Here is a 27,186-nt window from a genome sequence, read left to right on the forward strand (position 1 = left end):
TGGAGGGTTGAAAAGCACGCGGAGAACGTTGTTTTCATATGTTATGTGACTGTAGTCCTGTGATTCCTTATAAGTAAGGCCTAAAAACACGTGTTGAACCCTTTAAGGCGTTACGCTGATCAACATGCAATATTACTACTATACTATTTTAAGTCATAAGCAATTAGCCTATATCGCAAACTTATTTCATTCACATAAAGCTTGATAATAGACACATTAATGTATAACACATAATTATACTTAAATCTAGTGCTCGGATTATTTTTATTCGATTGAACAAGATTTTTTCCTCAGCAACGTTATTTCACATCAAAAGACAAACCGTATATTTTAAAGTCTGAAATTACAAATAGTTTGGACAAGTTTATAAATAAATAAACGAATAGAATACGTGGCTTTAGGCCTGAGCTTGATCACAGTTATACTGCGCCTGGAATTCGCCCGTCTCTCCCGCCTGAACTTGCGTCCTGTTCTGTTTACTTTCGGAGGCCAGTTTTTCCTCCTACAACCTTCTGTAGCAGTTAAAAAGGTGAGACAAAGTTGAACTACAGGCACTTTCAATCCTGTAGAGGGATATCGTTTAATTAAAGGCCGAACTTTACCGGTGTAGTTATCCATTAGCTGATAAGTAGTGAAGGAAACCGTCAGTAAATCAAGTGCTGCGTTTATAGCTTTGACAGACAGTATATAGACCTACTGTAATTCCCAGCTAGGAGAGACAGACAGATTCACACAAACAAGTTCTAAGGTTTCGAATTCCCCTTTTTCTGAGTGCTCAGGCCTATATTTTGCTTTTATATAAACTAACTGAAGAGTCAGATAATTAGTTAGGCCTATACCTAATTTAAATAATAACAATAATAGAATGTCCCTTTTTAATGTTGTGAATGTTAATATTATTTCGTATTACTAGCACTATAACTACTACTACTACTAATAATGCTAATAATAATCAAATTAATAATAATTTCATCCAAAATCATGGGGTACCACAACAGTTTTGGTCAGAAAATAACATGTCCTGCTTGGTTCGATTATATGTATAGTTATGCGCATAGCCTGTCCCGGCTCCCATCCACCCCACTACGAACAATGGCCTCTCTATAATTTTACCGAGCCTTAACGTGAGACTATTGCCGCTCCTAATCTCGTTGCAATCTCATACCTTTGGCAGGCAGTCTAAAAGCCAGCAGGCTTGGTTTCTCTGACTGCGTCCCCAATGCAACCCTATTGCTTATACAGCGCTTTTTTTTTTTTACCCAAAATACCTAGTGCACTTTGCAGGGAATGGGTTCCGTTTAGGACTCACACCTGTCTCACAACAGTTGCATCATAGTTCACTGTCAGGTGCTTTATCCGGGGAGCGCGAGGATCAAAGCGGAGAGCGAACATAAGTGCTTATTGTACTGAATAGAAACGTAATACTTCATAGCCTGGGAGAAAAGAAAGAAGAGCAAGAAGATGATGGTGAATGCGTTTTGGCATTCATGGACGGGGGCCTATCGGCATTATCCCCGGGCCCGGGAGCAGGTGGGGGTTGGTGGGGGCCTCTCATTAAAGGCTAACACGGTCGTCGTCCTTTATTGGATCCGGTCTCACCTGGTGAACGGAGGAGCCGACCTAGCTTGTGCTTCCCGCGCCTGATATCTGAGGCGCTTCTCTTTCCTTTTCTCTCTTCCTTTCTTTCTCTTACTCTCGTGTCCTGGCTGCCTGATGTTATCCGCTGCCAAGGTGACCCTGAAAGAGAGAGAAGACACAGACATACATAGAAAGAGAGAGAAGACACAGACAACAGAGATCAGCCATGGTTTTCTCTGGCAGTCAAACTGAACTTTCAGGGATGAAAACCTATGAAGGCGCTACATGTCTGGACACCAAAGCATAGTATACCCTAATAGTAAATATACTCTGAATACATGTAGTAGCCTATATACGTATAGTAGCCTATGTATGTGTGAGCTATAATCCGTGGGGGGAACCGTGCAGGTTATCAGTGGGATCAAATTATGCCGTCACGGTTTTAGTCTTATTGCAGTTTGCACATGCTGTATCTCTAAATGTTTGCTACATAAATATATATTCCTGTTGGCAACACCAGCCTATTTTACCTGTTACTCTGTTTCTCTCCCTTAATAAACACCTTCCGCGGTTGGCACGCAGCAGCACGCGCGTCTCCACTCCAGTCTCTCTCCACCGCAGATCCACGTTAATAGCTGCTGACAGGATTCCTTGTGCGCCGGAGACACGGGCAGTATTTACCAAATGTCTCGGTTTTGCGCTCACTGCTGCTCCGTGGTCCAATTAGGTAATGGTTGATGGGAAAACAAATAGGAACGACTCTTTTATTTGCCTATGTAAATTAAAATAAAACGAATGCTTCACGTTTTCATACTATTCATTTGATGACAAATGTAATAGCTAGTATAGCAATCTCAGTCTGTCATAATAGTTTTCCAACTCTATGTATTTTTCCACGAGTTACACTTCAATGAACAATACCTGCCTAAAATGGATTTTCCAAATACAGAAAAATAAATAACATGTAGAAATCCTTAAAATATCTAAACGTCCATTTGTTGCATGGAAGTGTCTCCCTGAAATGTTGCGCTAAGGCTATAGTCTATTTCAATTTATAACTAAAAATAACTAGATTATAAAAACGATAATGTTGCCCACTTAATGACATTGTAAATCTCTGAAAATACATTTTAAATCTCTGAAAATAAATTTTAACCATTCAGAATTTTTATGTGTGTGTATATATGTGTGTGTATATATGTGTGTGTGTGTATATATATATATATATATATATATATATATATATATATATATATATATATATATATATATATATATATATGCAGTGTGTCTGTGTGTGTGTGTGTGTGTATGTGTGTATGCGCGCGTGTGTGTGGCCTATTCTCAAGTTATTCACGTCACAGCAATTATGTCGGTATTCCTTATGCTCATTTGGAGAGTGGCCTATCGCATGTGTTTGACGTGCAGGCTTTACCAGTCCCTCTGAAATGTGAAATATGATATCATGACTTCATTCCCCACTGAACGTCCGCAGCTATCAACCGTTCAACCCGCACCACCAGCGCTGGATACTTCTCTTCTGACATTTCTACTGAACATTTCTTTTGAAAAGCTTTCAAGCAATAACAGGCCTATGCCTTTACGGCCTCTGAAGGAATAGAAATTGGGCTGTCTGATCGTTATCGAAAGTATAGTTCGTTTTTTTCCCCCACTAAGTAATTTGTGTTTTTTTCTCTCAGGTTTTTAGTCTCAGGGGCCATTTGACACTGTTCAACCAAAGCTGCAGTCATGTATGAACATTTAAAACCTACTCTAAATTCAGAACTCGTAGCCTACCATTCTCCACAACACGTTTCCAATCATCTGGGTGACTCTGTGCACTTTAATTTAGCTACTCATTTTTCAGCCCTAATGGAACTAATATCTTCGCTGCAGTTAACCGCATTATTCTTGCTTTCCTGTCTGTTGGCTCCCCTGTATTCGTTAAAAAAAAAAAAAATCTGCTATGGCTTGGGGTTATACAAATGAAACCAGCTATTCTGTGAAATCTCACTGGAGACTGTTTGGTTGGGAGGCCAACCGGGCGAAATCTTTGCTGGAGTGCGTTTAGTGAAGGCTCCGTGCACCAGCCTTGGGAGATATAATGAACGCCTGTTGTATTTAATGGACAAACAGCAATCCGCCATCCCCTGACCTCGCGCTGGCTCTGCCTCGGCTCCATTGATCATGCCCCTTATGAGATAATGCAATTACAAACATCAATAAGGAGCTGCGAGGGGAATCATTATGTGTTGACAGTGATAAATGATAGCGCAGAAAATAGCGGGCCTTTCTCTCGAACAATCCACGCGAAGCCCAAGGGGCTTTGAGGGCTGGGCCCAGTCGCCAAGGAAACAGATGACATCCAAAATGGCCCTAGCAAAAGACAGTCCTTCTCTTCTGTCTTTCTCTCTCCCCAGATTTCTTCTCTCTCGATGTTTCGACTCCCTTTGTTTCAACCAGCTGGCGAGACCCCAACCAACCTTGTAATGTCTAAAGTTTTGAATTTAGGACGACTGATAGACGGCGAAGGGGCCTGTAACGTCGACTGGCTATCCCTTCGTATTAAGCTATTTAATCACAGCTTTTATTGATTTCATCACTACACGCGATTATATAATGCAAACACAATAGGCTGTATCGTGTTTTGTAGGCTATGTTTCCTAAATAATGATTAATCCATATGACACACTTTGGCCCATATAATGGATAGCTGAATACCGCACGTGTCAGAGTTGATCAACGAAATTTTCAATTTCAGCTGCCCGCAGCGTTTCAGAAATGGACGGGTACAGAAGCATCATTAGTAGGCTAAGGATGGTGTCAAAATTACCCTGCAGGTATTTCATTTTAAAAAGTAGCAACAGACCAGAATTATGTGAGGGATTAGGCCTACACTTCTATGTCAATTCACGTGACAAGTTTTAGGGTCAATGCTCATTCATAAATCAGGCGAAAATCACTATAAATAGCCCATTGTATCTTAAATATTTGCCCTACTATTAAAACAATACTATTACAATGCGTAATGTAGGCCCACTAGTATTACATAGTTAACTTAGCAAAGATTCGTGTTTAAAAAAAATAATATAAACGGTTTGAAAATGCATCCAGAAATAGGCCTATCTGGTATGGATGTATATTATCCGAAGGCTATATATATTAAATTGTACTAATATAATACATATTTTGTATTCATAGGCCTGTCATTTATGACATTACGTTTTTCATCCACAAATAAATAAAATATTACTTATTTTATAGGTAACCAGACTAGGCCTACTGGTCCCCTTTTAGCACTGCATTGCATATTTCCTCCTGCCCCACGACATTGTGATCTGTGAACTGATCTGTGATCTGTCATAGTTTACAGTAAGGTCTACAACTAAAACAACTACACAACGAAGTGTTTACTGCCACTTAGCAAACACAACCAGACAGACCGACAGTAGCGTATCTTTGCTGGACAGAACGACCGACGGCCGCAGTCGTGCGTGTTGTGGCTTTCCAGATTGCGCACTATTCCCTTCATAGGTCCGGTTTGCTGATTTTGACCAGGGCTCATTTCTGCAGTGGCGCATTATGAAGTGTTTAGGGTGCTATTTGTTACAGAGCTGTGTTTGTTGCGGCGCGGAAGTTGGGGAGAACCGACAGGCTTGTTCCAGGAGCACCACCCCGGCTTGGGAAGAACACATACATTATTATGACAGTTCATTTCGTGGTCAAGCACCGCAGTGTGTTTCTATTTGCAGAAGACTGGAACTCGCTGTGTTCTTTCTCTAGATCCGTTATAGTTTTTCTCTGGCTATTGCAATTTAGGATGAGGCCCAAGGAAATATGTTTTAATTTGAATTATTTTACATGGATTGGTTTTAGAAGTGAAGGCCTAAAGTGAAATTATTTGGAAATTCGAAAATGCTGCACAATTCTCAATTGATGTCCACAAGTACGAAAGACACATGCTTTATTCAACGGGAAAAAACAAACAACCATTATTAAAAATAATAATTATTATTATTATTATTATATATATATATACTTCTTGACAAAAGAGCGGAATATGGAGTTTACATTTTTAGATAGGCTAACTATTTTGTTCGTTACTAAAAATCTTATGTGTCTATATATAGCCTATCCCTATGCATATTCCTCTTAAAGTGACTGCTAAAGACTTGATTTTATGCAACATTTAGATGGATAACTAGGACTAGGCTACTCGAAATAATGTTTTGGCGTCGGATCGACACACAAAAAGACTGTAAACGGTGAGATGGCCCCTCGTAAAGTCAGTCCTTATGTCCCTCCTAAATGTCCCCCGGAGTTACAGTTACCCAGAAGATGGCAGTCAAACATGCCATTTATCAGCGGCTGTGTGTGTCTGGCTGTCTCCACAGCTCCCAACGGCCAAGGGCTCAGGAATTCAAATCTCAGAGACTCCGAGTGGAGCTGCGGAAGAAGCTTTGCAATTAATACGTCGCCTGGGTTTTTAAGAGTAGGGTTTTAAAGTGTAAATACCATTCGGTTCTGTAAAGGCAGTAAACATACAATAGTCGCAGAATGCCATTAGTTTAGGACGGAGACTGAAAGGGGATAGATAGCATACTGATTTATATATTCATATTGTTCTACCCACAACAAAAACTCCTTATACAGCTACATTCTCATTTCGCTTCCCATCGAAATGTATCAAATGAATGAATATAAAACTCGTCTTGTAGTCCATCTAGTCAACTATTGTATACTTTTAATCGTTCTGACTAAAATACGGTACATCTCGATACCACTGTTTCGCTAACGAAGTCTTTCGACTGGGTGCAACAAGGCGTGATCTCGAACTAATCTTCCAACAATTTTGGCCAAATTTCTGTAGGTTATGACATGGATTAATTTTGATAAACAAGTTATCATTCGATGGGTTTTTGATCAAGGCACCATTTCTTCTATTCTCCTTTCGCCCTTAAAGCAAATTCTGACAAAATAATACATGCATTTGTTGCACATTATACCTACACATTTCAACAGTGAAAATCCACCTTTGTCTGTAGACGTTAAAATGTACTTCAGTTTACTTCCATAAACGTTATACATTTAACCATCCGATCTCATTACACATTTACGACTTAGCTTACGATTGAACATATAATTGCGTTGTTTAGTATGTTATCGGATTGATGGACCGATCCAGATATCTCAAGGTTAACATTATTTCCTTATAACTTCCGGGATTAAGTATGTGTCAAAACCTCTGCTACAGCCAGCCAAGCATGCACTGCTCATGATTATGAACACGCTAAAAACATGAAATTGCATATCAAATGAAATATACAAGGTGTGCAATTAAATATTCTCCAAAGTGTTCGCTTACTGTTTTTCCAGGTTTTTGCATAAAATATATTTATTCACAATGTACTGGTTAATATAAACTCTAGAAAATGAAATCTGTAAAAATAAAAATAAGCATGTTTTCATACACACACTGCACACGCACAGCCACACACTCGGGGGTCTGTTTTACATTCTCTCCGGTAATGGTTAAGGGTAAGACTGTGGACGGTCAACCTAATCACAGGTCTTTAACTACAGAGGGAACGTTAACCCTAAGAGCTTCAATCATGGCGGTGTGTATTAATTAACCCCTTCAACCTGCTGACCTGGCACTAGAGATGACAGCAACTGTACATTGATGCAATTCAAGATTGAAGCTGTCCAATGTTTCACACCACCTATAGCCGAGTCCCAGCTCTGTCTGTGCGTGGCAAGGAGTGACAACGTCGGCACAGACAGCGTAGACGCCGGGCCGTCTTTCACCCATCCAAAAGAGAGGCCTGGAAGAAGACTGGTTTGATCGAATTATTGGTTTATTCACATATTTTTCATTTCTTTTTTAATTAAACGCAAGGTGATTTATAACAGGGAGTTGGGAGGTCCAAAGGACAGCTCACACATAGTGTGGAAACAAACAAACAAAAACAATAACGTTTCACATCCTTTGTTTAAAAAAAACCCTATTAGAAACAACATAATATCCAGAACAATACCATAGCCTTTACAATACTCAAATTCCCAGTTCTCTTTGAGAGTCCAGCGAAGCTTTACAACAGTATACAATATGGCCTCCTTGCTCCTGCCTCCTCCTCGGGAGTTGATATAGTCTTACTTTCAAGCTCTCTTTCTTTTTCATTGTTCTCTTACTGCTCCTCACTTCAATCCTATGTTTTGAAGGGCACCCCTGTGTTTCGTTAGCGTCCCGTTGAATACAGACATTGGCTTCTCCTTGGTCCTAACCCATCGCCAGTCAGACGAAGCCTGGGCAGAGTTCCTCCAAAAAGGTTTCTAGTTGTTTTTTTTGTTTTTTTTTCAAGGAGTCCACAGTAAGTAGCAGATGCTCTTCTCGCTTTAGTCTTGGGTAAGGAAAACACCCGACAAGTCTTTAGTCTTGAGTAAGGAAATCACCCGACAAGTCTTTAGTCTTGAGTAAGGAAAACACCCTACAAGTCTGTTATTATTCATATCTCTCAATCGCTTCTTCTCATAGAGGGATCCCTTAGGGTCTACTGGGCTAGGCAGTCCGGCCTTTCGGTGGAGGGATGAATAGGGTCGTCCAGGAATCGGACGCTGGCAGAGGGAACGGGCAGAGGGTCGGTGGAAGGTCTGGGTTCCCCTCTTATCACTGCATGGCGTGGAGCAGGCTGTGGATCTGCCGGGACGGGTGTTGGAGGGGGTGGGGTCTGGGGGGGATGGGAGCTGCTTGAAGCTGAAGTTGTTGTGGCCGGTCCCTTCTCTCCACCCCCGCCCCCCCCCCGCCCGACAGGCCGCAGAGCAGCCCTGTCATCGGACAGGTCGTCCCCTGGTATGCCCTGCAGTCCTGAAGGAGAGGAACAAAATGGCGGATCAGTGGGGGGGGTTTTGTACAGGAAGTCTGTATGAATGTAACATTTCTTTCTTTAACAAACATTGAAGTAGAACTGGACCGCATTTCAGATTTGGATGGGATAAGAACCAAGCTCATTAGACATGCATTATTCAGAATTCAAGGTCAGTGGCTGCTGCTATTGGCCGGAGCTAATAGGGGTCCAAATAAAATACAGAATTAATTCATACGTTGAAATATGCATAGAGCAAACACTGACTGGCAATTCAGCTGACCTAGAATGACCGATGCAGAGGACAGCATTAAAAGCAACAGTAAGAAAAGCTGTTTACACTCCCCCGGACGGAGTCAGTATTCACTGCTGTAACTGGCCCTCCCTCTCATTCCTTTTCTCCATCTATTACCTCACTGGCTCTGCAGATTGTTTGGGGAGCGACTGCAATCTTATCGGCCGGCCCATGTTGACGCATTCATAATTTTCGCCCAGGTGCTGGCGTTTATATGATCATGTCCAGGCAACAGACGAGTCGTCAAACAACAATCGACTAGAGTGCACCCTTGTGCTACTGGCTGCCCATTTCCCTGAGGGTGGGGACAGCACTCTCTGAGAACATCTTTAGCACTAGAGACAGGAAACATCTGTAATAAAATCAGCCCTTTGGAGACCCTAGATAGGGACTACCTCTGACCCAAGACTACCTCTGACCCAAGACTACCTCTGTTCCAAGACTACCTCTGTTCCAAGACTACCTCTGACCCAAGACTACCTCTGTTCCAAGACTACCTCTGTTCCAAGGAACCCTTTTTGAAAAGTAGTGTAATCACATAGGAAATAGTGTGTAATATAGCCAGGGACTTGGGCTTGTCGTAATCTTATGCAAGTCTGCCCTTCCCCAAGGTCACTGGAGGGGCGTGTGTGAGAGATACCGTCACACGTTTTAGTGTGGGTTTAGTGTGTGTGAGCTAATCCAGTATTCTCCGTAATGCCTCTTTAAGTACAGTGTGAGGGCACAGCCAAACACAGGTTCACTGAGATCTACTCCAACTGAAACACAGGTTAACTGAGATCTATTCCAACTGAAACACAGGTTCACTGAGATCTCCTGGAATTGAAACAAAGCTTCACTAAGATTTACTCCAACTGAAAAACAGTTTCACTGAGATCTACTCCAACTTAAACACAGGTTCACTGAGATCTCCTGGAACTGAAACACAGGTTTACTGAGATCTACTCCAACTGAAACACAGGTTAACTGAGATCTACTCCAACTGAAACACAGGTTTACTGAGATCTACTCCAACTGTAACACAGGTTTACTGAGATCTACCCCAACTGAAACACAGGTTCACAGAGATCTACTTGAACTGAAACATAGTTTCACTGAGATCTACTTCAAATGAAACAGTTTCACCGATATTCAATCCAACTGAAACAGATTTACTGAGATCTACAATGCAAACAAAGCTTCACTGAGACCTACGTCAACTGAAACACAGTTTCACAGATATCTAATCCAACTGAAACACAGCTTCACTGAGACCTATTGCAACTGAAATAGATGTACCTAGATCTATTGCAACTGAAACACAAGTTCACTGAGATCTACTTCAACTGAAATAGATTTACCTAGATCTATTGCAACTGAAACACAAGTTCACTGAGATCTACTTAAACAGGTTTACAGAGATCTACCCCAACTGTAACACATGTTCTCTGCAATATTTTTCAATGTTGATTGGCCAATAAAGCTTTCTTATGTTTGTTTAAAGGCATTAACCCAACCTCAGAATAACCCACACTGAGACAGAAGGACAGTAGGAAAGACAAGAGTAATTCTACTGAGACGCTTTGTAAGATATTGTAAATAGACTGGACACATTTGCCTCAAGGTAAGATTTAATATTGTATTTCTATAAATAACTCAATGCATCAGGTCCGCAAATAAGGGAAAAATAATCTGTCACAAGATCAGCATCACAGTGAAACCTCTAGGCCACTGCACACTAGCCAAGCCCAGGCTCAGCAGGGAAAGATGAGGTAAAAGAATCCACAATTTCTCTGTGCACTCCTGCTTTCTGTCACTGCACCTCCCTCTTCCTTCTCTCTATCTCTCTCTTTGGGAACAATGGAGTCATGAGCCTTGGAGAATAGCACCTATCTCTGGGTGAGTACAGGCCACAGTGGAAACTCAACCATTGTGCTCAGATTAAAGAGAGACAGGGAGGGATATACACACTCGCAAATAAACACACACACACACACACACACACACACACACCCTGTCCTATAGGCTGATACCTGAGATGGCACAACTCTGTCGACGCGTGCCCCCCCCGCCCCCCCCCACACACACACACACAGACAAAAGAATGAAAGAGCCACTACAAGACCACAAAAGACAGTGTGGCGAAGGAGAGGGCCTCACTACAAAAGAGGCGAGGATGAACCAGGCACTCGTTTCTGGTTTGTCATTACATCAGTCTTTCACCTGGGCCTGCTCAGAGCCCAGCGGGGTGGCTGGGGGAATGTCACCCCAGGAAATGCTTACCTGGTCCTTTTCTCCCATGTGTTAGACAACCGAGAAAAGGGACAGACAGTAATGAGACATTTGGGCAGAAGCTAATGGGCCAGATTAGGACGGCGTGCCGATTAGGACGGCGTGTCGATTAGGACGGCGTGACGAAGGAGCCTGTGTACACCTGACTGAAAGGGCAGCACACATCTGCACAGCCATAACATGTGTCCATTTTAATAAGCCAATCAATACACTGGGATTCTGAATCCGCTCCTTTCCCTCCGACAGGCCCAGCGGGGCCTTTTCTCAGACAATACCCAGGGCCAAATCTCTCCATAGGGACTTGTTTTTCCAGCCATTCGTTCAAAGTAAAAGTTCAGCCCCTAGGAAAAAAAAAAGGGAAAAGGGGAGATCTTGACCCCTGTACAGAAGGTTAACAAACTCCTTGCCTAATGACTGGAGAACTGAATCTCCGGACAAAAGGTCCCCAGCTGAGACCGGCCTGGCAACACAGGGGGTCACTGAACACAGGGGTCACCCAAGCATTCTGCTTCCAAATGTTCTAGAAGCCAAGGGGAGGAGCATGGAGGGGGCGAGTGTTCCACATTCCATAACTCAATAATTCATTAGAATTCCATCCCTACGATGACTATTGTCCTGGAAATTACAACTACAAAAAAAATTTACAGTTTTGATTTTGCCCAACCTTGGCTAATTTCGTGGATGGAAAAGAGGGGGGGTGGGGGGGGAAGAAAACGGGGAAGAAAACAGTCATTGTTCTGCTATCAAAGGCCGGGGGCGTCTTCTGCTTGAGTTGCTAGGCGTTATCTGGGCTGACAGGTGTATTGTCTTGCGAAGCCATAAGCTCTATAATCGCCATGGGGATAGAACAGAACGCTGTCACTAAGTAGAACTAATTGGCTTAAGTTTTAAGTAACATTGCCGTGTTGGGAGAGCACACCTTCATTCCATCTCCTGTCCTGGGACTCACAGGCAAATAACTACTGCTTTAGCCTTAAGGCTTATTCAGTCCCCGCCCCCCCTCTCACAGGCAGCTAATGAAAATACCGTATAAAATATAATGAACCCCATAGTTTCTTAATCAAATAAGATAACCCCCCCCCCCCTCCCCCTGTAATAACCTATTAATTTAATTGGTCATGAAAGAATATAACACATCACTTACATTTAATTGACCTAGAAAGGAAAGTAACAATATTTAAATTAGACAAGCTAGCTTGGAGGGTTGAACGGCCGTGTTCCCAATGGAAGGCGATTCCCTACTCAAGCCCTCATTGGAATGGTCAAATGTAGTACCCTAGATGAGGACAAGGTGCTTTCTGGATTCATTTGTAATGCGTTGGCTTGTCCACTTCTTTTCCCATCCACCTTCTCCACTTCCTGTTCTCCAAGTCTCCCTCTCTGTCTTCGCTCTCCACGTCTCATTGAAGATTCCTCTGGTGGCCCAATTAGGGTGTGTGTGTGTGTGTGTGTGTGTGTTCAGCAGACAAATTGAGGCTGTTTACAGCAATGTCTTCTGGGAAAGCTAGCAGCTGGCAGAAAAAAAGGTTGCTTGGACCGTGGCAAGCCACCCCTCGTGTTTACACACACACACACACACACACACACCAACATGCAGAGACAGTCTCTTTGTTTCACTTGTGGCTGTCGATGACAACGAAGAACGAGAATGGGACATATTTTCACAGTGGCACTACCCCAACACACACAAGCCTAAACACACACACACACACTGACACACACACACATGTTTATTTTACTCAGGGTTAATGCTCTCTATTTTATTCTGCTGACGAAGTCAGATGCATTGGTCACAGTTCTCCTGATGGCATATTTCATTTGGATGTAGTCAATTAGCCCAGGCTAAGCAGCATAACCTGCTGAATACTATCCTTCTATCCTCCACCCATTCATATATATATATATATACTGGAGTTGTGTGAAGGATGAAACAGGATAAACAGTACATACGTCCATCACCCTTCACTCCAGTGCAAACACAAACACACACAGACACAAAGAAACACACACAGACACACACTCACACAACGACAGACGATTGCGTATCGCGTAGCTGTACATTCCAGCAAACTGTACTTCAGGACCCTATCTAGACCAACCGTCTGAAGTAGCCCGGAGAAGCAGCGCGGACACCATGTGTGGGTGCTGGAGAAGGAGGGTGGACACCATGTGTGGGTGCTGGAGAAGGAGGGTGGAGACCATGTGTGGGTGCTGGAGAAGGAGGGTGTAGACCATGTGTGGGTGCTGGAGAAACAGTGTTGAGACCATGTGTGGGTGCTGGAGAAACAGTGTTGAGACCATGTGTGGGTGCTGTTTTCTGGGCTGTGAGGTAGAGGGAGGGGCTTCCTGGTCACGTTGTGGAGGGCTGGATGAGTGTAACTTAGACATCAGCCAGACAAGTAGATTTATTTCACTTTGGGGACATTCACTTCTCTCCTTTTCTCTCTCTCTTTCCTTCCCCTCTCTCTTTCCTTCCCCTCTCTCTTTCCTTCCCCTCTCTCTTTCCTTCCCCTCTCTCTTTCCTTCCCCTCTCTCTTTCCTTCCCCTCTCTCTTTCCTTCCCCTCTCTCTTTCCTTCCCCTCTGCTCCCGACTGCTCACATTTTGCCAATCAGTCTGTTGCTATGGTAACGTCCCACCTGCACCCCTCTCTCAGTCCTTTTCCCAGTTTCACCATCTCACTCCTCCTCGTCCCCCACCTCACCCCCTCCCCACCCCCCACCTCAACTCTCCTCATCCCCCAACCTCATCTCTCCTCATCCCCAACCTCATCCCTCCTCATACCCCATCCTCACCCCCCTCCTCTGAACTTCCACTGTCTTTCTCTCGCTCTCTTTCTCAGTCTCTCTCTCTATCTGCCCTCTTTCCTTCATATCCCCTGATATGTGACAGTGGGTGCTGGTTCATGTGATCAATGAATGTGTAGTGTGGGAGTAGGAGAGACACACACACACACACACACACACAGGAAGAGAATTCCCTGCGTACCCCATTCTTGAACCCTAACATTATCTGACAAACAAAAATGTACAACGGACAAAAGACCACAGCTTTCCCAAAATGTCTGCTCGACGGCCACATACGATTGGATAAAGGGATTTGTACTTACTTCCCATATGATCAGCGATTGGTTGACTGGAGGGAGGCTACATATAGTGCCACTGTCCTTCCATGCCCATGTTCATGCCCATGCCTGTCATCGGTCCTGTTCCAGGGAAAATCAAAACACATGAGAGGTTGAGACAAGCTCACGCTGACAGCGAGGGACTCTTGCAGAACGGGAACGGGACGTCTTTACATAGGGAGGGGGTTAATAGTAGGTTTTAACTTGGAAACATTTCAGACAAACCCACAGACTTGAAGTACTACAATGGTGTAACAATGAGTGGTAGTCAGAGAGATGATTTAGGGATTAAACCTGACAAGGTGAGGGCTGGAGACAGGAGATACTGGGTAAAGTAGTAGTAGTAGTGGTAGTAGTAGTAGTGGTAGTATTTTTGTTAGTAGTGGTTGTAGTATAACTAGTAGTGGTAGTAGTGGTAGTGGTGGTAGTAATGGTGGTAGTAGTAGTGGTAGTAGTAGTAGTAGCAGTAGTTGTAGTAGTGGTGGTAGTGGTGGTGGTAGTAGTAGTAGATTAAGTAGTAGTAGTAGTAGTAGTAGTGGTAGTAGTAGTTATAGTAGTGGAAGTAGTAGTAGTAGTAGTAGTAGTAGTAGTAGTAGTGATAATAGTAGTAGTTGTACTAGTAGTAGTGCTAGTAGTAGTTGTAGTAGTTGTAGTATTGGTAGTAGTAGAAGCAGTAGTTGAAGTAGTAGTAGTAGTGTTAGTAGTAGTAGTTGTAGTAGTAGTTATAATAGTAGTAGTGGTAGTAGCAGTAGTAGCAGTGGGAGTAGTAGTAGTTGTAGTATTGGAAGTGGTAGTAGTAGTAATTCTTAGTAGTAGTAGTAGTTATAGTGGTTTGCGGCCATAGTGAGGGAAGTGTCTACACTAAGGACTTGTGGGAAGGCAGGTTATGCCAGTCCAAACAAAAAAAGACCAGAGAGAGAAAACAAAAGCGTAAAGAAAAAAAAGAATGAAAAAAGAAAAAGATAGGCAGAGAGACATATAGAGACTTACAGACAGACAGACAGGCTGTCAGATAGACAGGCAGATAGACAGGCAAACAGAGAGACAGACAAACAGACAGGCAGACAGGCAGATAGACAGGCATACAGACAGGCAAACAGAGATACAGACAGACAAACAGACAGACAGGCAGACAGACAGGCATACAGACAGACAGGCAGACATATAGACAGACAGATAGACAGACCAATGGTCTTACCAGGTGGTCTGATTCCCATGTGCTGTTGCCCGTCCATCACGAAGCCCCCCATGGGCTGCCCATCTGGAGTGTAGGGCGCTCCTTGGCTTACTGAGGGATGGGGGTTGGACACCGGTCAATTAGTGCTTTTAATTAGACTCAGTGTCTGAAGCTAAAATCATTGGTCTGTTCTGTATAGCAGCATGGGGTCTGTGGATGGTTCTGCATTGACTTTCAACCTTCACCCGCAAGCCTCACTCACAGCTCTTTAATACAGGAAGTGGGAGCACATTAAATAATATGAACAGGGCAATGTATGATCACAGGGGATTTCAATTTCCCCCGCAAATTATAAGTTAACACATTTGGAAGTAATGTTATTAACAATGTTTTTTACTCAACAGCATTTGAAAAACAAATTATTTCAATAACATTTAATTACTGAATAAAACATCTGAAATCTGAATGTATGTAACCACACAAATGAAACTAAATACAATATTTTGCAAAGCTCCCCACAATGTTTTACCTGAGACAGGAATGAGACAAGTTAGCAGACATGGAGAGGGGAAGCAGCGCAATGTCAGACTAGCTGAAGAAGTAACCCGAGACCAACACATTTCTCTCTTTTTCACCTTGTCTGCTCTCTCTTTCTCTCTTTCCTTGTCCTACTCTCATGGAAAGCCACTTACCTCAGATATGGGCTCTTTGGGGGTCACTCAAGCAAAAAAAAGAGCTTCAGCACAGTGAATGCCTTTGAACTTTACTGAGCCCCTAATGCCAGCCTGCCCTCTGAACCCTGTTACAGGTAATAAAGTTTACGGCAGTCCAAACTAAGCCTTGCTCCAGAGACCACTCACAACAGCCGTAAGATGGGGGGGTGAAGACTAATAATTTGAAGTATGTCAATGCCTTCTTGTTTTGTTTGTAGATTGTTTCTTCTTAGTTTGTGTGTGGAGGGTATTTGGGGTTTCTGAGACCACAGCTAAGCTTGTTTAAAAATCAACAGCAACAACAACCAACAAAAGTGCATGGATATTATAATATGTTTTGGCAAAACAGTTTTATGTCATAGAATTGGGCTTGCTTAAGTTAACACTCCATCATGTGACAGAACACACTGTTTACATCAGTTCATTTCTTAGTGTGATCAGTCACTGTTATGGGCAACCCAAAGTTGGGTGTTATTTCGTTGGGGGGGGGGGGTTAGAATTCAGCATCTACTGGCCCTTGAGCCTCCGGGTGGAAATACAGGGGAGGTGGAGGGCTTTTGCCTGCTCCTTATACATTGTTATGGTAGGACACTTGCCTGCACGGTTTGATTGGTCAATCATGGGCTGAACTATTCTCCTCCTGGCATTGATAAACCTACAGGAAATAAGAGGGGGGGGTGATCAGAAAAGGTATTTGAGAACATTTACAAAACATGATTCTGTCAGGAGAATTTATCTTCACAACCAAGAACACCCACAACCACACACATAACACAAAAAAGTTAAGGATGTGAAAAGGATGATACATTTCCAGGGCTTGGTACTAGTGAGTTCTATCTTGAAACCATTCAAAGCATGAAAGTTGGAGACGTATTACCTCAGAATTTTCCTGTTGCAGATAGAACCTTCTAGTACCAAGCACTGGATTTGTTTTCCTGTTGGACGGGGCTGTTCAACCTACTGCTAAGATGACTCAGAAATTGTAACTCTTGAAAACAGTTGGCAGAGAATCATGAAAATGTCAGTGGAAAGTACAACGCTGGTTTTTCCTCATTGTATTCTGTGGAAGAAAATGTATAGGACTCGTAGTGTGTTTGTGGGTTCATAACATCAGATTATCTGGCGTACAGCATCTAACCCACCACTCCCAATATAGGCACATGGTCACTCTACCCCTTGACACACACACACACACACACACACCACCCTGGCTTTGCTCAGCTTAGTCTAAACTCTCGTGAAGTAACCCTGTGACCTTTGCTAACCTCTAGCAGTGACAGATCAGGGGGGCTGTGAGGTGATTTACGTGGTCCTGCTGTTGGCCCCTGAATTGACACTTTTCATCCTCAGTGGGAAGCGTTAGGAGGCAACACTGAGGCAATCTTTAAACGTGGAACAGCGACTTAGTGCAGGCTCAATAGTGGATGGAGAGCGGAGGCAGTCAGACGCTCCTCTCCTCTCATCCATGTTTCTCCAGTTTTTACCCCTAGATCAACACCCGCCTCCAGAAGAAGGAGCGAGACGTAGAAGGAGAGAGAAGGAGCCAGACGTAGGAGAGAAGGAGAGAGGCGGGGTAAGAGAAATGAAGGGAGTCATGTAGAAGAATGTACTGACATGGCACAGCACATCAAAATGAGGGAATGTCTGGAGTTTTATCACCAACGGCCTCCCTCCCTCGCTCCGCTGGGGGAGAGGTGGGGGAGTGGGGGAGTGGAGGAGTGGACAGAGAGGCCTAGGCATTCTTTTTATTGCCTTCTCCTCTCAGGCCCTCATAGCGGCTGGGGTCAACTCCAGGCCATGGCTAGCTAACTGCTGACCTCTATCAACTTCTCTCCTCTCCCCCAGTGTAAATCTCTCTTTCTCTCTACCTCTTTTTCTCTCTCTACCTCATTCTCTATAGTCACTTATGATGTACATGGTGGAAAGCACCAAGCATCTAAAATGTCCTAGCAGCAGCCTTCTGATCCGGTCCAAACTCCAGTCAAGACCAGCTTTCTGTTCCTGTCTGAAACCCAGTCAAGACCAGCTTTCTGATCCGATCTGAAACCCAGTCAAGACCAGCTTTCTGATCCGATCTGAAACCCAGTCAAGACCAGGTTTCTGACCCGGTCCAAACCCAATCAAGACCAGCTTTCTGACCCGGTATGAAACCCAGTCAAGACCAGCTTTCTGACCCGGTCCAAACCCAATCAAGACCGGCTTTCTGACCCAGTATGAAACCCAGTCAAGACCGGCTTTCTGACCCGGTATGAAACCCAGTCAAGACCAGATGTACCACTGGAACAAAGGACAAGTGGCTCATAATACCAGGCAGAGGAACAGAGGGAGGAGGGGAGGGTGAAAGCAGGACGGGGCCCTGTTCAGCACACCAGACGCCCTGACTCTGATGGCGATGAAATGAGAGAGAGGATGAAGAGAGGAGGGAGAGAGAGAGAGAGAGAGAGAGAGAGAGAGAGAGAGAGAGAGAGAGAGAGAGAAAGAGCAATAAGCTGCTTCCCTGCATTAAGTGGCTCGGGGTTCACCTTTGTGCGACCCATGGCTGCCACAGAGTCTCTTCACAGCCGGTTCAGTCCACAAACAATGAGCCTGACTATTCAGCCCTGCTCCGGACAATGGGGGAGCTATTTTAGAGCGACACACCACTGGTAACACTTCTAAAAGGGACAGGGAAGAAAAAAGACGTGACAAAATGTTTTTTTTGTGAATCCTGACCACTTATAAATGAAACGAGGCACACAATAGGTCCCCTTTCCACTATCAAGTTGACGTTTATTCACTGGTATCTCTCTCTCCCTCACTCACTCACACGCATTTCCACATTTCCGCCTTTCTCTCTATTTCTCTTTCTTAATTCTTTTTCTGCGTTAATTTATTTTTCACTCTCCCTCGTTTTCTCGAAAGAGTGGAACTGATTGCAGCGCCGTCAGCCAGAGGCCCTCGCTAATGTTCCATTCTCATTACACACACACACACACACACACACACACGCACACACACACACTTATAGGTGTAACACAAACCGCACGTGAAATGCCCAATTAACAGCAAGAAATTGTATTTTTCATCAGCTGTCTTTGTTGCGTGACCAATTAGGGAATAATTTAATAATGAGAAATGGAGAGAAGGAGATTGGAGATACTAAAGGTTACGGAGCTGCACAGCTATTTAAATTCACATGAAGAGCTCTCTCTTCTTGTTCTGGTAACACTTCCTTTTCTCCTTCCCTTAACATATTTAGGTCTATGTATTAAAGGTGGGCCGATTGATCGGCTTGGTCGATTCATTTGGGCCGATCAAAGGTTTGAAAACAATCCGTAATCAGCATGTTCAACACCGACTATAGTCAACACCTTTTTCAGGAAGCACATCATCTCAGGATAAAATTGTAGCCCAAAACTGCGCTTTTGTTGGTGACCACCTGTTCAAACAAAACACAGAACAGCGTCACATGAACCAGATACTGCTACTGCACCATAATTCTAGCTAGCTAGTGTGAATCGTAGCTTTTAGAAATCAATCACCACAACCAATAACCTTCTACACATTCATGTTGTGCCTGTTAGCCTATTTCCCTATCAAATCGCCACTATATATCCCCCACCAACTTTGCCAGATAACTGGTGGTTAACAAAACAGTTGCAAAAAATGCATTGCATGGTACAGAATGTGAGTTGGACCCGATGAATTCGATTTCCACCACAGCATCAAACACAACCAAGAGATATGGTGACATGATTTCATCTTACAGTTTACGTCCTACTGTGCCAGTGATTCGTTAACCAGCGCTCCGAACCGCGGTGATTCGTTAACCAGCGTTCCGAACCGCGGTGATTCGTTAACCAGCGCTCCGAACCGCGGTGATTCGTTAACCAGCGCTCCGAACCGCGGTGATTCGTTAACCAGCGCTCCGAACCGCGGTGATTCGTTAACCAGCGTTCTGAAATGCGCATCTGTTGAAGCAGTGATTTGTGGAAACAGCACAAACGCTGTGCAAAGTTAGCTTGTCCAACAAAAACAATACGCAATATAAAGCTACACTTTAGATAGGACAATGGAGTCAGTGGACAATATTAACAAGTGACACCATGTAGGGTTACCATCCATCCAATAAAACACAGAATTGGTCCGTGTCTCTCGGCGGGAAGGAACGTCGCATTTTAAAACTACGCTTGACATATGGGACCATCTGAGCGAGTTCAAAGGTCAGTTTTTGTACATGAATTACAGTCCGGGCATTTTCAGTCACTCAGATGAATGCAAAATGCTTGATAATAAACACAGCTGTCTTGTCGCAGGTCGGCTTGACACGCCGGCATAAGCCATAGATGGTGTGCACAGGTGTGTGTCGAGCTGTTCCGTGGTAATGATAACGTGCAGAAGAGGGAGCTGTGAATTTTATTCTGATTAGATCTACGAATTCACATTTGCCTGAGCAGAGAGCGCTGGCGGATACTAGCTAGCTGGCAAGCATTTGTAGCAATTACTATATTCGTAGATCTAATCAGAATTACTATATTCTAGCGGCCCTTTTTGGCAGTGCCAGCAGTGCTGATGGCCGGTCCCTGGCACCACTCTTTGTGGTTATAGGCATAATCGATGTAAGTGTTCGCTTAGGGCCCCCGACCACTAGGAAGAGGTGGCCCCAAATCAAATTCTGCTTAGGGCCCCCAAAATGCTAGAGCTGGCACCATTGGTACCTATGCTAACTCTAGCGAAATGCTAAAGGAACAAACAGCCTGTAGACAGCAGTGCGTAAACACTGGGTTTTCACCACTGTTGATTAAATGCAATTGCTATTGATTAATAAGTGTTAAAAAAAGAGTGCATCTATAGGCTAACGCAACCTTTTCGCAGGCTGCTTGCTTAACGAAGGGCTTTCAGTTATTCTTGGGGGCATTTCAACCTGTAGATTCATAAACACGCGTAAAATGCCCAGAGTACAGCAATTTGTTTCCCAATTATAAATGTCTCCCACCTGGACCCCTACAGACCCCATAAGTGTGTTCTGGTTATTAGGTTGGATGTGCGAGTCCTGCAACCCTGCCTTTCTGCACCAGGACTGATGACTGGTCAGTAATGGGCCGACTATCAATCACTGATGTAATATCTTTTACATTAAAAGTGCTGATTGGTCATACGGTAAAATAACTTTTTCAAAGTGTTTATATATTGTCTTTTTGTGGTATCCTAATAATTGGTAGGTGTATTGGCCTACACCTTTCTGAGGCCTGAGGCACTTTAACAGCGAGCAACTACAAAAAAATACCTAGGATACACACACACACACACAGGCACAGACACAGACACAGACACACACAAACATGTTAATTTATGAAGAATAAAACTTTACATAATAGTTTCTATTCTAATCCCCAAACATCTTGTCTTAGCTTTAAGGGTGTGTGTGTGTGTGTGTGTAACTCCTCATTCACTGTCCTCTTTCCGTGTCAATCTCAGGTCATTGTCTCAGTGCTAGCCAGTCCAGCTGTTAGCAGAAAGATTCCATTTACACCCCCCCGCCGGAAACACACATGTGCACCCACACACACACACACACACACACACACACACACACACACACCCACACACACACACACACACTTCAGATGGATAGAAGGGAGAGATTATGTTTTTATTTATTTTGGTTTTCATTTATGTTTTTCTCATTTACTGGCATAGAATACCTTTGTTCCTGTAAACACATGTATCCCTTGTAAATTGACGTTGAATTGAGAGTGAAGGAAGAGAATGAGGAGATACACTGAAAGAAAACAAAATTGGCGTTACCATTCCCCCTTCTCTCCATAACCCCTTCTCTCTCTCCATATACCTCTATATCCCCCTCTCTCTCCATATACCTCTATATCCCCCTCTCTCTCTCCATATACCTCTATATCCCCCTCTCTCTCACCATATACCTCTATATCCCCCTCTCTCTCTCCATATACCTCTATATCCCCCTCTCTCTCTCCATATACCTTTATATCCCCCTCTCTCACCATATACCTCTATATCCCCCTCTCTCTCACCATATACCTCTATATCCCCCTCTCTCTCTCCATATACCTTTATATCCCCCTCTCTCTCTCCATATACCTCTATATCCCCCTCTCTCTCTCCATATACCTCTATATCCCCCTCTCTCTCTCCATATACCTTTATATCCACGTCTCTCTCTCCATATACCTCTATATCCCCCTTTCTCTCTCCATATACCTCTATATCCCCCTCTCTCTCTCCATATACCTCTATATCCATGTCTCTCTCTCCATATAACTCTATATCCCCCTCTCTCTCTCCATATAACTCTATATCCCCCTCTCTCTCTCCATATACCTTTATATCCCCCTCTCTCTCTCCATATACCTCTATATCCCCCTCTCTCTCTCCATATACCTCTATATCCCCCTCTCTCTCTCCATATACCTTTATATCCACGTCTCTCTCTCCATATACCTTTATATCCACGTCTCTCTCTCCATTTCTCTAACGCTCCTTTCGCTCTCTCTTCCTTGCTCAAAATAATTAAAAGGTCAATGTTGCAAAGTGATACTCATAAAATTATGAAAACAGCTGTGAAAATGAGAAGAACATATATATATATATATATGCACTATATCTCAGCTAATTCAAAGGGTTTTGTTGGTATGGGAAACATTGGTTTGGTGCAAATTGAGACACTAAACCACCCTCTCATTCCCTTTGGAGTGTCTCTTCCACAAACCCCTGTGTGTTTCCAATAACTTCATGTGCGTTTCCAATGGTCAACATTTCCTCTGTGTGACTGTGAGAGGCAGCTGACTGTTAACACACACACACACACACACACACACACACACACATGGATAGAGTCCCAACTCCACATTCTTGTACAAACTTTCTGAAGTAGCTGTGTATGTGTTGCGTGTGTGTGTGTGTGTGTGTGTGTGTTATGTAAAGTGTGTTTTTGCAAAGTGTGAATTTTATAAACTGTGTTTAATAAAATGTGTGTATTTTGTAAAATGTGTGTATTTTGCAACGTGTGTGTGTGTTTTATGAAGTATGTGTGTTTTATACAGCGTGTGTTTCATAAAATGTGTGTTTCTATAAGGTGTGTGGATTTTGTAAAATGTGTGAGTTTCTATGAAGTGTGTGTGTTTTCCTAAAGTGTGTGGTTCCCCTGACAGCAGCTCTACTCTGTAAAAGCTGCTTTAGGAGGATATTCACAGCTCAGTTAATGGAGACAGGCTTTAAGAGAGAACACACAGGGGGTGGAGGGTATGTGTATGTGTTTGGGTGTGTGTGTGTGTGTGTGTGTGTGTGTGTGCGCGCATGGTGATATACAAGCTAGTACTGCTGGGATTAGTTGGCACTTTGGCCAGTGTCAACCTAAAGCCCCTTTTACATTTCACACTGTTTCCCATCTGCAGTTTAGGTAATCCACCTAATGTTGCTGGGCAACTGGTTCACAGACTGGGGAGCAGTGTATGTGTGTCTGTGTGTCTACGTGTGTGTTTCTGTGTGTATGTTTTTCTGTGTGTGTGTGTATGTGTGTGTGTGTGTATTTCGGTGTGTGAGCATGTGTGTGTGTTTCTGTGTGTGTGTGTGTGTGTGTGTGTATTCCTGTGTGTGTATGTGTGTGTACGTGTGTGTTTCTGTGTGTGTGTGTGTGTCTCCTGATCTGATGCTAGTTCCATTCCTTATAGAGGGAACCCCAGTCTGAGCCTTGTTGTTCTTGGGAGCCTGAAACACTGGGAGACTGGGAATAAACCCCCCTGAATCTCTTAATTCAAATACGCATGATCCATTTCTCTCCTTTCTCTTTCGCTGCCCTACACTTCTAGGAGGCTTGGAGTGGGGTAGAGAAGGAGTGAGGCGAGGAGGGAGTAAAGGCGGAGGGAGGAGGAGAGGGGGAGGTAGGCTGAGTGTTTGGGGGCTAAGAGAATAGGTTGTTATTAGATTGAAGAGGGATTGTGGCTCTGGGAGATTCCATATGTAGCCAACACAGCGGAAATCCATTCTAGTACAGTATTACGTGTCTGTTTCATTCTAGTACAGAATTATGTATCTGTTTCATTCTAGTACAGTATAATGTTCTGTCTGTTTCATTCTAGTACAGTATTATGTTCTGTCTGTTTCATTCTAGTACAGTATAATGTTCTGTCTGTTTCATTCTAGTACAGTATTATGTTCTGTCTGTTTCATTCTAGTACAGTATAATGTTCTGTCTGTTTCATTCTAGTACAGTATTATGTTCTATCTGTTTCATTCTAGTACAGTATTATGTTGTCTGTTTCATTCTAGTACAGTATAATGTTCTGTCTGTTTCATTCTAGTACAGTATAATGTTCTGTCTGTTTCATTCTAGTACAGTATAATGTTCTGTCTGTTTCATTCTAGTACAGTATTATGTTCTGTCTGTTTCATTCTAGTACAGTATAATGTTCTGTCTGCTTCTCTCTCTATCTCATTCTGTATCTGTACCTTTCCATATTAATCCCATTATTTCTCTCTCTTTTTCCCTCCCTCTGTCTCTGTTTCATTCCTTACCTCCCTCCTTCTATCGCTCTCACACACACCATGCTGGTACCACACAGCCAGACAGTACAGTTTCACTGACTAAAAGGGATTACTGAACACTCTGGCCATGTCATTTCATATCCTGCCTATGTTTGTATCATATCCTTCCTTTATTTGTGTCATATCCTTCCTTTATTTGTGTCATATCCTGCCTATGTTTGTGTCATATCCTGCCTATGTTTGTATCATATACTTCCTATGTTTGTATCATATACTTCCTATGTTTGTATCATATCCTTCCTATGTTTGTATCATATACTTCCTATGTTTGTTTCATATACTTCCTATGTTTGTTTCATATACTTCCTATGTTTGTATCATATACATCCTATGTTTGTATCATATACTTCCTATGTTTGTATCATATACTTCCTATGTTTGTTTCATATACATCCTATGTCCATGTCCCATCCTTCCTTTATTTGTGTCATATCCTCTCTATATTTGTGTTACACCCATCCTCTATTTATGTCCTATCCATCCAATATTTTTGTCATTTCCCTACAATGCCTGGATTATATCCCACGTATGGCAGGAGGGGGAAAAGAGTAAGTGGAGAGATACTAGTTGTGCATTACTACAGGAGACTGAAATGATACACCAGTTCTACTACAACACATTAAAATCATACACTAGTTGCACTATTGTAAACTAAATGTATACACTAGTTTTACAACAGCATATCTCAACACTACACAAGTTTCACAACAGTAAAGTAAAGTCATGTGTATAACGGGTAAAACACTACAGGTCAGAATAATGTGCACTGCAAATGCAAGGCCAATATGTTGTTCCACAGTGTTGTCTGTGCTGCTTTCAGCCTCTGTCTTTATGGTTTAGATTTCTTCACAAAAGAAGGGATGAAAGGAGAGGAGTGGGGAGGAACTCAGGCTTATCCCTGAGGCGCAAGATGATGTAAGAGAGAGAGAGAGAGGAACAGAAACAAGGAGAGAGAATGAGAACGAGAGAGGGGAAGAAAGCGTAATAGAAACAGAATGGGACAAGAAAGAGGGAAGAGGGAGAGCGGTTACCAATGGTATGGTTCACAGACTCTGTGCACAGAGGCAGACACACACGCACGCACACACACACACAGAAACACACACACAGACACACACACTCACAGACACACACACATACAGACACACACACTCACAGACGCACACACACAAACACACACAGACACACATGCAGACACACACACTCACACACACACACACACATCATTGTCACATCATTTTTCCTCCCACGCCAGTGACAAACAACACACGTGTATGCACACATACACACACACACAAGCACATACACACACAGGGTTGGAAACACAAACGCACACAGAAACACACGTGTATGCACACTTACACACACACATGCACAAACACACAAAAGGTTGTAAACACAAACCCACACAGAAACACACGTAGACCCACATTGGCATCTTCTGTTGACATAATTGAGATCAGGTCCAATGCCCCCCTATTTCCTACTTAAGTACACTACTGTGGACCCTATTCCCTAGGTAGCACACTACTTTTAACCAAACAGATCTGAAGTGTTCTACGGTTTCCAGATAGAACCCGCCTTTGATCTATACAGAACCATTTTGGACAGCATATCTAAAGTGTTCCCCCCACAGGGATTGGCTTTCCAAGCGCAGGGCCCACAGATCACTGTCAACACGAGGGCACTGTGGAGGGGGCGGTGTCATTCAGGACACGCCCATTAGAGTCAGTGGAGCCTACGCCCACTCAGTGCGCATCATCATATTGTTGTTGTTGTGATGTCACAGCGATGATGTCGATGTCATGATATCCTAACCCGCTCACCCATTGGTTGGAGTCAGGCTTGTCTTCAAGTTTGTGTTGTGTCTTCACCAGGTTTGATTTTTTTAACCAAAGGGTGAGCTGCTATTTGCTGGAAGGTGTGGGTATGTGTGTGTGTGTGTGTGTGTGTGTGTTTGTGTGGGTATGTGTGTGTGTGTGTGTGTGTGAGGTGGTATTTGGAGTAAATGTCATGTGGGTTCAAGCTAAAACACCTTGAAAGAGCTACAGTGTGGAAGGACCCTGGAGGCTTGTTAGAAAAACCACACAAACACACAAACATGGACATACATTCACATGCAAAAATCCCCATATACATACACACATACACACATACACACATACACACATACACACATACACACATACACGCATACACGCATACACACATACACACATACACGCATACACAGACATAGCACTCATGCACACATAAATGCAGACACACACGTTCTCTCATTGTCTTTCTCTCTCAGCACAACTATCTCAGCCGGTTCAGAGGTATCTTATATTGTAGCTTTATTTAAACAGGGAATCAAACAATCTGTTAAGGATTCCTTCGCTAACTTGACTCTCCAAACCCAGCATCACAGTTCTGTAACTCCAACTGGGTCAATGTTCGAGTTTCTCATATTTACCTGCCAAGCAATACACACCCCAAGCAATGGGCACTCACTAACACGTACACACGCAAATACACGCAAACATCTCTAAGCACTGAGCAATCGCCCACAGCTTTCCGTGAACAAGTTCCAACACCTCCTTCCCTGTCAACAGAGTGAACCATG

The 27,186-nt window shown here is 43.3% G+C and overlaps 1 protein-coding gene across 3 annotated transcripts in view; it reads right to left on the reverse strand.

Annotated features, from left to right (window-relative positions):
• Nucleotides 1-7,418: 7,418 nt before the first annotated feature.
• The window catches only part of meis1b (Meis homeobox 1 b), an 87,535-nt gene continuing 67,767 nt past the window's right edge, over nt 7,419-27,186 (reverse strand). For all 3 annotated transcript variants that reach the window (XM_010867892.5, XM_010867902.5, XM_010867917.5), the window contains exons 10-13: nt 16,616-16,674; nt 15,328-15,417; nt 14,115-14,210; nt 7,419-8,443 (exon numbers count right to left, since the gene is read on the reverse strand). In XM_010867892.5, the coding sequence (XP_010866194.1) occupies nt 14,152-14,210; nt 15,328-15,417; nt 16,616-16,674 (208 nt within the window). In that variant the 3' untranslated portion in view covers nt 7,419-8,443; nt 14,115-14,151. The remainder of the gene's footprint in view (nt 8,444-14,114; nt 14,211-15,327; nt 15,418-16,615; nt 16,675-27,186) is intronic.

The sequence above is a fragment of the Esox lucius genome, chromosome 5, assembly GCF_011004845.1.
Source record: "Esox lucius isolate fEsoLuc1 chromosome 5, fEsoLuc1.pri, whole genome shotgun sequence".
Classification (NCBI taxonomy): Eukaryota; Metazoa; Chordata; class Actinopteri; order Esociformes; family Esocidae; genus Esox; species Esox lucius.